Source organism: Trachypithecus francoisi, unplaced genomic scaffold (assembly GCF_009764315.1).
Source record: "Trachypithecus francoisi isolate TF-2019V2 unplaced genomic scaffold, Tfra_2.0 Lachesis_group12, whole genome shotgun sequence".
NCBI lineage: Eukaryota > Metazoa > Chordata > Mammalia > Primates > Cercopithecidae > Trachypithecus > Trachypithecus francoisi.
Window position 1 is genome coordinate 69,628,824 of NW_022681457.1, and position 13,705 is coordinate 69,642,528.

Sequence of the window (13,705 nt, forward strand, 5' to 3'; positions counted from 1 at the left end):
AAGTTCGGGCACTAGCACCTTCACCTAAAACAGAATGAGCCTCCTGCATATGTTCATCCGGTGACTGGACCACCCTCCCCTCCCTGTGTGTCCCTATCTCCAGGGTCATCGTTTTGGACACCTTCTTACAAACTGGCTTGGGCACAGATTGATCTCCGGAGCTCAGAAGGGAATGACCTGACTTAGAGGTTCTAGGTAGCCACGGCTTGGCCAGCCCTCCCAGTCCTCATTTGTTGCGTGACGAATATGTATTTGGGCCAAAACTTCTGAACTCAGAACTGCATCATTCGTAGTTGATCCTCTCTGTCACTTCACCTCACTCCCTCAGTCAGGCTTCATATTTTCACAAAAATGATCCTGGGTTTCCCCTCCCCCTCCCTCCCACCCTGACCCCAAGGTGATCCCGGGCCTCACTTCCCTCCCTTCTCACCCCATTCCCAAAGTTATACCTGCGACAGCCCAGATGGCGCCCATGCTGCTTGGTGGAAAAATAGAGTGGAAACTCTTGGGAGGAGGGCTGTGCTATGGGTGATGGGGTGGCTCTTGTGTCCCCAAACACTCACTCTGCAAGTTTCACCCTTCTAAAAGGCATTCTCAGCAAAGTGGAGCAAGGGACACCTTCAAATATTCATTCTCTGTACCTGCACTGGGACACCAGAGCCAATGATTGATATGACATGAAGTTGCTTCCTTTTTTTAAGATAGGGTCTAGCTCTGTCCCACAGGCTGGAGTGTAGTGGCACGAACATGGTTTACTGCCGCCTTGACCTCTTGGACTCATGCGAACCTCCTGCTTTATTCTCCTGAGTAGCTGGGACCACACACCTGGCTAATTTTTTATTTTTTTGGAGTGATGGATTTTCGCCATGTTGCCTAGGCTGGTCTCAAACTCCTGGCCTCAAGCAATTCTCCTGCCTTAGCCTCCCAGAGTGCTAGGGTTACAGGTGTGGGCCACTGCATCCAGCTGGAGCTGCTTTAAAGCCCAGGGCTGCTGAAAGTTTCACGTTCCTGGAAGGCACAGGAACCGGGCTTCACAGGACAAGCTCTCAGGCCACTCCCTCCTCCTCCTTCAAACCCAAGCTGTTTGCAGGGGTAATTGTTGCACTTATTACCAGAGCCTGCCTCTCTTCTAGGGAAGATGTGACCGCCTTGTGCGCTAACGCTCTGTGGAGCTATTCACAGACTGTGCACCTCATCACTGCAGTCTGGAGCACCGACAATTTGTTCCGGTGCCATACCCCTGAGGATTCATTTCCTGTACAAATCACCACAACCTGGGTGGCTCAAAACAACAGAAACAAATTCTTTCACAGTTCTAGAGACCAGATATCTGAAATCAAGGTGTCAGCAGGGCCACAGTCCTCTGAAGAGCCCAGGGGAGAATCCTTCCTTGCCTCTTCTGGCTTCTGGTGGCTCCCAGCACTCCTTGGCTTGTGACCACATCACTCACTCTCTTTCTTCATCAGCCTTCTCCCCTGTGTCTGGGCCTCTCTTCTCCTTATAAGGCCACTTGGCATTGGATTCAGTGCCCACATGGTTAATCCAGGAGGACCTCATCTTGAGATCCTTAATTATATCTGCAAATACACTTTTTCCAAATAAGGTCACCTGCATAGGTTCTGGACAGACATGTCTTTTGGGGGCCACCATTTAGACCACTACATCTCATGGCTTTTCTGGCCCCCCTTCAGCCTGGCACATGCCTGCCTCTGCTTTTTCTGCCTCTCAGGCTGCTTCTGAGACGCTGAGGTAAGGTGGATACTCGGGCACTCCTCCAGCTTCTCCTTGATGTCCTCAGTTGAGCCACAGCCTCTGCATTGGCAGTTCACACCTTTCATCACTCCAAGGTCAAGAACTTTTTCCCATATGTGTTCCTCCTCCCCCTCCAGTGCCTCCTTTTTTCCCTAGAGCCCGTCAGCTTTCTGGGTGATGCTCTCAGGGCGGCACCTAAAAGCATGAGCAGGAGGGGAATGGGAACTGGCCGCACTGCTGACAAATGGTGTCTTGCTGGGATGCAACCCTATCTGGTCCTCACAGCACACCAGTGGGGCAGGAATCATTTATCCATTTCATAGGCAAGGAAACCAAGTGTCAAGAAATAAAATTCATTTACCCAAAATACAATGTTCTAGGTGATGAAGCCAGGATTTGAATCCAAGACTTTCAGACACAAGGCCACTACACAACTACTTGCCCTCTGCCTCTCTAAATGCACCTTTCTGTGCATAACACACAATAGGAGTCACAGAAGTAAAAACTGATAAACTTGGCTATATGAAAATTAAAGATTTCTGGCCTGGACATGGTGGCTTACACCTATAATCCTAGCACTTTGGGAGGCCAAGGTTGGAGGATCACTTGAGCCTAGGAGTTTGAGACCAGCCTGGGCAATATGGCAAGACCCCCATCTCTACAAACGATGTGACGGAATCTCGCTGTGATGCCCAGGCTGGAGTGCACTGGTGCAATCTTGGCTCACTGTAACCTCTACCTCTCAGGTTCAAGTGATTCTCCTGCCTCAGCCTCCTGAGCACCTGAGACTATAGGCGCCCACGACCACACCTGGCTAATTTTTGTATTTTTAGTAGAGATGGGGTTTCACCATATTGGCCAGGCTGGTCTTGAACTCCTGACTTCAAGCAGTGAAGTCAGGCTCAAGTGGGAGGATTGCTTGAGCCTGGGAGGTCAAGGCTGCAGTGAGCCATGTTTGCGCCACTGCACTCCAGCCTGGGCGACAGAGTGAGACCCTGTCTCAAAAAAAAAAAAAAGAAAAAGAAAAAGAAAAAGAAAAAAAGCAAACTCAATGTCATTCATGATAAGAGAAACACATACTAAAACTACAGCAAAATTCCATTTTTTAACTCTAATATTGGCAAAGATAAAAATGTTTTATAACACATTGTGTTGGCAAGGGTGTGGGGAAATAGATACTCCTGCACTGCTGGTGGCAGTGTCCTCTTTGGGAGGCAATTTGGCAAACTGGATGTTTTAGGAGTCACTCCATTTTATCCTTTATCATGCAATGGTCAGGAGCTTTTTCTATCACCTTAATATGTAATGCAGAAGCCCTTTAATGTGCCCATTCTACTTTCAGGAATTGTCCTACATATACAATCGCATGTACACATAAAGACATATAAATAAGCAAATTCACTGCAGCCTTGTAATTGCCAAAGGCTGGAAATCACTGAAATCCAGAGAAGCCTGGTTAAATAAATTATGGTGCACTGGGATCCTATATGTAGAGATACTATGCAGCTGTTAAAAATAAGGAGACAGCTTGGCTGGGTGCAGTGGCTAACGCCTATAATCCCAACACTTTGGGAGGCCAAGGCAGGTGGATCGCCTGAGGTCAGGAGTTCAAGACCAGTCTGGCCAACGTGGTGAAACACTGTCTATACTAAAAATGAAAACAATTAGCTGGGCATGGTGGCAGACACTGGTAATCCCAGCTACTCAGGAGGCTGAGGTAGGAGAATTGCTTGAACCCAGGAGACGGAGGTTGCAGTGAGCCGAGATCCCGCCAATGCACTCCAGTCTGAGCCACAGAGTGAGACTCCATCTCAAATAAATAAACAAGGAGACAGCTCTAAAATACAAAGGTCTCTAAGACACAGTATATAATGAAGGCAAAAAATGTGTAGCAGTGTGAGGTGCTGCCATTGTTGTAAAAATACAGAATATAAGCAAATGTGTTTATCCCTGCATAATCCTCTTCTGGGAGGGCATGAAGAACTTGGTTGTCTTTGGGAATGTAACTGGGGTAAGGACAGGGAAGGAAGCTTCCTTTTAATGTCTTTTGAGTATTTTACCCATATGCCTATATTATCTACTTCAGTTAATAATAAAAAATAAAGTATTTGGGCCTTGGATACAAACCTAATACACATAATATCTCTAGGGAGGAAGGAAGAAAAAGTACAGAGTGAACTCCTTGGGGAGGGCTGATTCTTTCCTGTGATCCAGACTAAACACAGTGTGTAATGCACAGATCAGGTGCTCAAAAACAGTTGCTTAATGAATTATTGGCTCTAATAAAAGTGTGCTTCTGTTTTCTCTTCTAGTCCCAAAGCTAATTTCTATTGATTGATTGCCTGGAGACTTTTGGAGGCTCCGGCTGGATGGCCCTTCCCACCACCAGGGACAGCAGGGTCAAGAGAGACGGCAGAGCATACCGCACAGGTACGAAGGCAGAGGGCTGTGCGCCCTTCTTGGTGTCCTTGGGAGAAGCCACGTAGCCAGGCAGGTTGAGGCCAATGTGGTAATGGACTTGAATAAGCAGGGCCAGGAGCAGCTGGGGGTAGATGCGCCTCACATGGCCCATGCAGCTATTGACAGACAGGAGCTCGCACAGGCCGCTGGCTGCCTATGGGGCAGAGAAGAGGCTGCTGGGATGCTGTGGCCCATCTTCCCAGCACTCCTGGCTGGGGCCTGGACTGCCTCTCTGGGAGGTAGGATCTGGGTCTTTGCTGTTCTCTGGCCCAGCCTGGGGAAGCTAGGATTCCCCACCCCACAGACCCAGACCTCTGACTCCCTGGGTAGGCCCTGTCCCAGAGCAAGGACAACAGTCCACCCCTTAGTTTTGGTCTAGGGCTTTGATGTTTATGCAACCTTGGAAGAATCATGGTGGAAGAATCGCTTCTACCTCCTGAGAGGTAAAGAGTCTTGATCTCATTTTGCAGGTGAGGAGCAGACTGAGAGGGGTGAGGCTGCTAGCTCAAGGTCACCAGCCCCTTGGGGCCGAGCTGGAACTTGAACCCAGGTTTTCTGATACCAACTACAGCATGCTGTGCCTCTTCCTCATTCACAACACAGGTAAACAGAATGTAAGGGGCACCAGGCTGGCCTCTTCACCCCGGGCCATTAAACTAGGCTGTCCTCACTCCCATTCCCATGAGGCCAGCAGCCAAGAAAAACAACACCAGGCCTTGAGCAAGAACCTGGCTCAAATGCCAGCTCTACCCCCAAGGACTGGTGACCTGGGGCAACTTCTCCACCTGCCAGTCCAGCTCTGGATCTGGCCTGGGCCCACCCTCATACTTGACCCACCAAGTCCTCTCTAACTGGCAGAAGGGCAATACTAGGGGGTGGGGAGCGGATGATGGGCTGGTGTCACAAGACTCATGGCTCATTCTGGCTCTACCACTCCCTGGCACCTCTGGGCCTCAGATCTTTGAAAAGTGGAGTCACTGATCATCATCCTTCCAGTCCCACAGGAGTGTTAGAGCCTGAATGAGAGGGCGAAGGAAAGCATGCTTTATACATCAATGGTTTGAGCTGTGCCATTAGGACTCCATGCAGGCCAGGCACAGTGGCTCATGCCTGTAATCCCAGCACTTTGGGAGGCCAAGGCGGGCAGATCACTTGAGGTCAGGAGTTTGAGACCAGCCTGGCCAACATGGGGAAACCCCATCTCTACTAAAAATACAAAAATTAGCCAGGTGTGGTGGCAGGTGCCTGTAGTCCCAGCTACTCCGGCGGCTGAGGCACGAGAATCGCTTGAACTCGGGAAGTGGAGGGGTTGCAGTGAGCCAAGATCGTGCCACTGCACTCCAACAACATGGGTAATAGAGCAAGACTCAGTCTCAAAAAAAAAAAAAAAAGACTCCACGCATCTGGGCCAAGAGGAAAGCATTTAACTGCAAAGTGGAAGGACCCCTGACACGTTCCCTTGGAGAAAAGTGACCTAACATGTGGTGGATGAGAACAATAAATGGCAGTTAATTTGCACTTTACAGCTTAAGAGTTCTTCCACACACACTATCTCCCCTTTCTCAACAGGTAAGATAGACAAAGCAGGAGTTATTACAGCCCGTTTTACAGACATAAACACCAAGGCTAGAGAGGGGAAGTGATTGACCATGGTTATATAGTGAGGCAGTGGCAGAGCTAAGACAGGTCTCTTGAACTCAAAGCCCTTGTACTTTTTCAGCAGCCCAAAGCTAATGACTACATCCAAAGAACACAGTCTGTGGTGTAAGGGAAAAGTCCCTAGTGATGTGTCATAGGGCTCTGCTTTTGGCTCTAAGTTGCTCAAATGATTTATCAGGGCCATAAGATAAGAATGAGTTCAGGCTGTATCCACGCTTAAACTATGCTTGCTGAACAAGAAGCACAAATGAGTGACTAAAGAATACACTAACATACACCAATTGTAGAAGAGGATGAATGCCCAAATTACAAGGGAAGGAGTGCTGGTGCCTTATGCACAGAACTCAGTGTTGGAGGACAAAGGCAGAGAGATACGGGAGTGAAGCACAGGATTTGGAAGCAGAAGATCTGCTGGGTTTGAGTCCTAGCACCACCACTGCTAGCTAGGTGACCTGGGGGTGACATGGAATGTCTGTAAGCAGGAGCATCCTCCTCTGTAATGGGATAATACTACCCTCTCCTTCATCTACTGTATCTTTATTTGCTTCCCTTCACCAGAATGTCTCGCTGCTGAATCCCCAGAACCTACAAGTGTGCTTGGCACATAGTATAGAGGAGGTATTCACTAAACATTTGTTGAATAAATAAATCAGCCCAACAAAAACATTTCTGAGTGCTTACTATGCGCCAGGTGTATGCAAGACGTTGGGGATATCGTGGAGCACAGCGGGACAGCACTGTCTTCATGCATCTCACAGATTATCCAAAGGATCCTCTGCGGTGTTGTCAAATGACAACTGGTGTAAACTCTTTTCATACAAAGTATGTGAAGCAAAATACAATATGTACAGATTTGGCCAGGTCAGGGAGATCGGGGAGGGCTTCCCTGAGGAAGTGATGCTGGAGTTAAGAGCCGAAGGATGAGTAGAAGCTAGCTTGGTGGAGAGCATTCTAGGTAGAGGAAACAGCATGTGCAAAGGCCCTGTGACAAGACAGCATGGCTGGATGAAGTTCTGGCAAAGACCCGAGGGCTGGAGCAAAGCAAACAAGAGGACCATGGAGGGTGGGGAAGCCGGCCAGGGATGCAGGGCCTTCACCACAGGTAGGAGCACTGTGTCACTCTTGGGGACAATGAAAAGCCATCAGGGGGCTGAGAAAAGGCGATGTGCATTTCTCAAAGACTTTTTGGCTGCAGTACAGATTGGAGGAGCAGGAGCAGAATCAGGAAGGTGAGCAGGGGTATTACCCAACTGGCATGGACCAGGGTGGTGATAGAGGCAGAGGGAAATCCATCCCTTCAGCCCAGTTGGCTTCCTGAGTCAGAGCTGCCTTTCCCTCTGTGTTCCCAGTGTCAAGCTCGGAGTGTGGCAGCAAGAAGTGCTTAAACATTGTGTCACCTAAATGAATGAATGTGTTATCTCATAATCTTCACAGCCGCCAAATGAGAAATATATTATTTCTATTCACATATGTAGAAACTGAGCCTCACAGAGGTGGAAGTGACTTACCTAGGCCACAAAATGGTAATGTAGGATTTTTTTTTAAAAAATAGAGAAGGGATCTTGCTATAGTGCCCAGGCTGGCCTCAAACTCCTGGCCTCAAGTGATCCTCTGCCTCCATCTCCCAAAGAGCTGGGATTACAGGCATGAACCACCATGCCCAGCCAGAACCAGGATTTAGACTGTCTGTGACTCCAAGTCACTCTTTTCCCCTATCTCAGGCTGCTGCTGTCACCATAGATAACACTACTGTTACTGTCCCCAGTGAACCACAAATAAGAGCCAGAGCCAGAGACCTGCCCAAGACCACACAACTAGTTACTGGCAGAGTGCGGTACTGGAGGCTGGGTGTGCTGAGCTCAGCAGGAGGGAAGGAGAGAGGAAGGGCAGGATAGGCAGTGATAGGGGCTGGCCGACTGGGCGCTCACCGCCAGGGGCACGATGGAAGCGCGGCCCTCCTTGGTGACAGGCTTCTCCTTCAGGCTGCCCAAGAGCAGATCCAGGAGATCTCGGACATCACAGCTGGGCTTGCGCAGTATCAGCTGCCTCCACATCTCTGCTCCATTGCTGAGAGGTCAGGGATGGGGGCAATTAGTGGTGGCCAAGGCAGTGGGGCTCACCCAGCCTCCAAATGGTTTCAGGAGGGGGAAGGTAAGATGCCAATGAAATGGCATCCATGGGCACACCTGCAAGGAATAGTCCAGAACACACTCCCAAAAAGTCAGGATCTAGAAGGATGAGAAACCCTATTTCCTGGCCGGGCACGGTGGCTCATGCCTGTAATCCCAGAACTTTGGGAGGCCGAAGTGGGTGGATCACCTGAGGTCAAGAGTTCGAGACCAGCCTGGCCAACATGGTGAAACCCCGTCTCTACTAACAATACAAAAAAAGTTAGCTGAGCATGGTGGTGCATGCCTGTAATCACAGCTACTCGGGAAGCTGAGGCAGGAGAATAGCTTCAACTCGGGAGACAGAGGTTGCAGTGAACCGAGATCGCACCAGTGCACTCCAGCCTGGGAGACAAGAGCGAAACTCCGTCTTATTAAAAAAAAAAAAAAAAAAAAGGCCGGGCGCGGTGGCTTACACCTGTAATCCCAGCACTTTGGGAGGCCGAGGCGGGCGGATCACGAGGTCAGGAGATCAAGATCATCCTGGCTAACCCGGTGAAACCCCGTCTCTACTAAAAATACAAAAAAATTAGCCGGGCGAGGTGGCGGGCGCCTGTAGTCCCAGCTACTCAGGAGGCTGAGGCAGGAGAATGCCGTGAACCCGGGAGGCGGAGCTTGCAGTGAGACGAGATCGCGCTACTGCACTCCAGCCCGGGCGACTGAGCAAGACTCCGTCTCAAAAAAAAAAAAAAAAGAAACCGTATTTCCCAGGTATTATGCCAAATGTTTCACATGCAATGTATGACTTCGGCAGATATTAGCTAAGCGTTTACTGTACACCAGGCCCTGGGCAAATCTTGCGGAATACAGACATGAACAAGAATTCAAGACACTCAAGATCACTGAATTCTCACAATAACCCTAATGTGAGTGTTGTTATTCCCGTTTTACAAATGAGGAATTGAGGCTCAGAGAGATGAAATTACCAGTCCAAGATTACACAGCTGCAGAGTCAAGATGTGGCCAGGTCTGATGTCTTCAAAGCCTGTGCTCATTCCTCTAACCAAGGAGCAAGAATGGAGGCAGCTGAGCAGCCTGGGGCTAGGATCCTGAACTTGTCATATAATATCAGGGAGCCTCTGCTCCCATCCCTTAAAAGGCAGTACACCAGGCAAGGAAAAGCATCTGCACCCAACCAAACTCCTGTCATGGGGTGTTGTAAACACTGGCAGACCAGTGTGCTAAAGGGTTAACAAAAACCTTTCCCCTTCTACAAGAGTGTTTCAACCCTCCATTCACTTTCTAGCTCTGTTCCCCTGGAAACCTGATATAGTATATCAACTATGTTGCTAGGCAACATTACTTATGGTAATAATGACTCCACTGGTAAATTACATCTGGACTGGGAGGAACTATAAATTAACTATAAAAACTGATGGGGACACTATAGCATTGAGCTTCCCAGGATGCAGTTACCCTTGTAACTGGGTTTGTCCCTGTGGGGACCCTGGAAGCAAAGCCAAGATATTGTAAAAGATAGTGGTCCCTGTGAGGCCTGTGCCATTTAAGCCAGGGCAGCTCCCATATACACCCTATGGGTCTCTTTTCATCACACCTGAGCTTTCACCTGGGAGGCCCAAGAGACCAGCTCCTAGACTCAGGGCCAAGACTAGGGTAAGGAAAGTGAGGCATCCAGGGTGCCAACTTTAAGGAAGCCCTCATTCTCCGGCTCACACAAGTGCAGACTTGGCACCTGAGACTATCTCCTTAAATGTTGTGCCCTGGATGCCTCTGTCTGGCCTGCTGTGGGGGCTGCTGCAAGGACCCCCACAAAGAGGAGCTCCTGACCCTGCCCTGTGCTGTATCCTGAGTGACGGATGTCAGGTGAGGTCCCCGGTAGTCTTGTGAGTCTGACTGCTTAGTGGACCCAAGAAAAAAAACCCTGGTGGGGAGTAGAGCCAGAAAGGGTTTAATTCTTCCAAGTGGGAGACTGGGATGTGCCAGCTGGACCCTAACCTTCCCGACTGACCTTCTTGGTTTCTATGAATGACATCAACTGTCCTTATTGAAGCACACCCCATTTGTACAGCTCTGCACAGTTCTTTGGCTCTCAAACAACCGACCGAAGGTGTGGATCACTCACTGCCTTGTTTTACTCATTCAAAGAAGACATGGTGGAGCATTTTCTGGGCTGGGAGGCTGAGGCCAGCCAGACTGACCTCTGCTGCCCACGAGCTCACCATCTGACCACAGTCCCCTCTGCCCATCAGATCATGAGCTCCCTGAAGACAATGAGCATGGAGCACCCTTCCACACGGGCCCAGGCCCGAGCAGGCTCTCAACACGGCTGACTGCATTACTCTGCCATGACCACCCACCGGGGGTGGGATTGCAGGGATCATTTCCTTCTTTTGCATATGGAGCAAAGAGAGGACAGGTGGGCTACCCAAGACCCACACGGCAACTGGAGGCAGAGCCAGGACAGGCACTCAGACCTCCTTTCAATGGCATTGTTAAAGAGCTCTGGGCTGGTAGTTAGTTAGACCTGAGTTTAGGTCCTCTGTTCTATTGCTTGCTCAGTAAATACCTAGGGCAAGAAACTTCCCTAAGCCTCAATTTCCTCATCTGCAGAATGGGATGCTGTGAGAAGGAGAGACTACTGTAATGGTCGGCACTGACAGCAGCAGTGCTCAGGAAGTGCTTAATGGTTGTCATAAACACCCAGATCACAGAAGAGGGGCCATCTGGGAGGGCGAGGGGCTTATCTGGGCAGAAGGGGGTCCCCAACCTGGGGTGGGGGCTGCTTGAACCCTGTAAGATGCAGTGGCTGGGAACCCCTTCAGTTGGTACCTGTTCAGTGGGAGGGGGCACATGAGCAGGGCCACCACCACCTCGGTCATGAAGGAGCTGGCCAGGAGGGAAATGGGCAGCAGGGCCACCTGGCGGGCCCGAGGCTCCTGGATGTGGCTCAGCTGCATGTAGATGCCCTGCATGATTTCTGGGATCTGGGGCACAGCCGGGGCAACCATGAGCAGGGGGACAGCCCAATGGAGAAGCCAAGGGAGGCACGGGGGCAGCAGGAAGGTGAGAGGAGAGGGAGGCGGGTGACAGACTAGAAGACAGGGGAGAAGGCCCAAAGGAGAGAGAGAGGAAGAGGCAAGCAGAGCGCCTGCCCTTCCCTGGGAGTGAGCTAGTTTCTCTTTACTATGCTTCCCTACACCCTCTTCCACCGCCAAACCCACCTCCACCTGCCACCAAGTCAGTTGAGCTCCTTCAGGGCTGGTAAGAGAAAATCTTCAAGGTGGGAGCATCTAGAACTCAGCCACCAGCACCCCTTCCCTGCCCCATAGCTTAGGGGGCTCAGGTATTCCCCACCCTGCCCACTGTCAGGTAGGCCAGTGATGAGCAGGCCATGGCAGGGGGCTCCCGAGCCCCAGTGACAGCTCAGTCCCTGGCCCCAGGAGGCCTTACCACCTCCAGTGCCCTGTGGCGGTACCACTCTAGCACCGAGCTGAGCGTGACCTCCGAGGCCAGCTGCATCATCTCCCTGGAGTCCTTCCCTGGAGCCTCTGAGCTGCCTTTCAACCCTTCCAGGGCTGCCAGCAACAGGTCCTTTATCTGCTGGGGTCCCAGGAAGTCTCCAAATTCCTGAAACAAAGGTGCTGAGTTCATGACACTGATGGGTAGCCCAAGCTTTGAGCTTCGAGCTTTGTGCACAGAGGCACAAACACTGCCTGACGCCCACATGCAGAGGTCAGCAGGGAGGGCCAGGAATATTCAGTTAACAGATAAGTGTTGAACCTTTAGGGAAGGAGCTACAAATGTAGGAGAAACATGTCCCTGCACCCAGTACAGGGTGACATGCGTAAGGGAGAAGGAAGTCCAGGCATTGTGGCACAGACGGAGCAGGAGGGCACTCAGGACAGGTGTGGGTGGCTGGGAAGGCGTCCTACAAAGCCTGGAAAGCTGGAAGGGAAGAAGGCTTTGGGACCAGGTGGTGCTGCCCCCCTCACTCCCCACCCTCCGCTGCTGGATGGGCACCAGGCAGTCACCACGATCACCCGCAGGATGTTCTGGCACGGGCTCACAGGGTTATAGGGCCCCAGGAAATGCTTGTTGCTCTCATATAGCTCCTTCTTGTTGGTCTCTTCCTTATCTCTGGCTCCTGCAAGAAGAGAACCTTCTGAGGCCAGATCTCCCTAGTTTTGTTAAACATACATGTAGGAAGTCCCTACATCATAAGGAACCAGCTTGATACATTTTCACATAGTGAACACACCATTGTAGCCACCCCCAGGTCAAGAAGCAGAACCTGATCAGCACCCCAGAAGCCCTTCTTGTGCACTTCTTTCGATCACTAGTCCTCTCCCTGACCCTGGCTAAATACTATTCTAATTTCTTAACCCTTAGAGAGATGTTTTTGCTTTTGAACTTGATATAAATGGACACGTGTTATTCTTGATGTCTGTCTCTTTCCACTCAACGTTACATGGATAAGATTCATCCACACAGTTGCACCAGCATTAGTTCTTTCATTCATTCTCAGTGCTGTATAATTTCCCACAGTATGAAAGGCTATGATTAGTTATCAGTTCTATTTTTGATGGACATTTGGGTTATTACCAGCTACTAAGCGTCATGCTGCTAAGAACATTCTAGTGTGTCTTTTGGTGAGTATATCTACACAGTTGTTAGTTGGATACGTAGGAGTGGATTGCTGGGTCATAGTCTAAGCATAGGTTCAGCTACAGGAGATATTGCCAAACAGTTTTCTATGATGGGAAATCAACCGTACCCCACCAGCAGCGCATGAGAGTTCCCATTGCTCCACCTCTTGGCAGCACATGTCATTGTCTGTTTCATTTATGCCATTCTGGTGGACGTGCGGCAATACCTCTTTTAAATTGCAATCCCCTACCCCTGGTAGTACCAATCCTTATCTACTTTTCTTCAGTTTTTATCATCATCTGACTTGCTATATGTGTTACTTGTTTATTTTGTTCACTGCCTATCTCCCGACAACAAGAAGGTACTCTCACCAAAGAAGGATTATTTAATCTCTTTCCCCCACTCCTGTGTCCCCATATCCTATGATAGTACCCGGCACATAGTGGCTTCATATTTTCAGTTGAAGGGAACACATTTCAGGTGCACTTCCTGAGCCCTTATTGCAGCCCAGCTTGGATCCCCTCAAGAAATACAGGACTTGGGCACGAGAAAGGGCCACTGAGGCAGAGTGATCACATGGACCAAGTGTATGTGCTGTTTGTAAAGGAGAGGAGCTTAAGACCTGGAGTCGAGCTTAAGACCTGGAGTCAGGCAGACTCAGGTTCTGACTAATATATATATATATATATATATATATACACATATATATAAGCCGGGCATGGCAGTGCACGCCTGTAATCCCAGTTACTCAGGAGGCTGAGGCAGGAGAATGTCTTGAACTTGGGAGGTGGAGGTTGCAGTGAGCTGAGATCGCGCCACTGCACTCCAGCCTGGGAGACAGAGTGAGACTCCGAAAAAGAAAGAAAAGAAAAAAGAAAAGAAAAGAAGGAAGGAAGGAAGGAAGGAAGGAAGGAAGAAGGAAGGAAGGAAGGAAGGAAGGAAGGAAGGAAGGAAGAAAGAAAGAAAGAGAAAGAAAGAAAGAAAGAAAGGGAAAGAAAGAAAGAAAAGAGAGAGAAAGATTAAATTAGCTGGGCCAGGTGCAGTGGCTCACACCTGTA

At 49.8% G+C, this 13,705-nt stretch overlaps 1 protein-coding gene across 16 annotated transcripts in view; it reads right to left on the reverse strand.

Annotated features, from left to right (window-relative positions):
- MROH7 (maestro heat like repeat family member 7) overlaps positions 1-13,705 on the reverse strand; it is a 91,888-nt gene that overhangs the window by 18,921 nt on the left and 59,262 nt on the right. For 15 of the 16 annotated variants that reach the window (XM_033226247.1, XM_033226241.1, XM_033226249.1 and 12 more), the window contains 5 exons: positions 12,032-12,144; positions 11,451-11,627; positions 10,830-10,984; positions 7,800-7,938; positions 4,176-4,366 (listed from right to left, as the gene is read on the reverse strand). In XM_033226247.1, coding sequence (XP_033082138.1) covers positions 4,176-4,366; positions 7,800-7,938; positions 10,830-10,984; positions 11,451-11,627; positions 12,032-12,144 — 775 coding nt within the window. The remainder of the gene's footprint in view (positions 1-4,175; positions 4,367-7,799; positions 7,939-10,829; positions 10,985-11,450; positions 11,628-12,031; positions 12,145-13,705) is intronic. The other variant, XM_033226246.1, reaches the window with a different exon arrangement.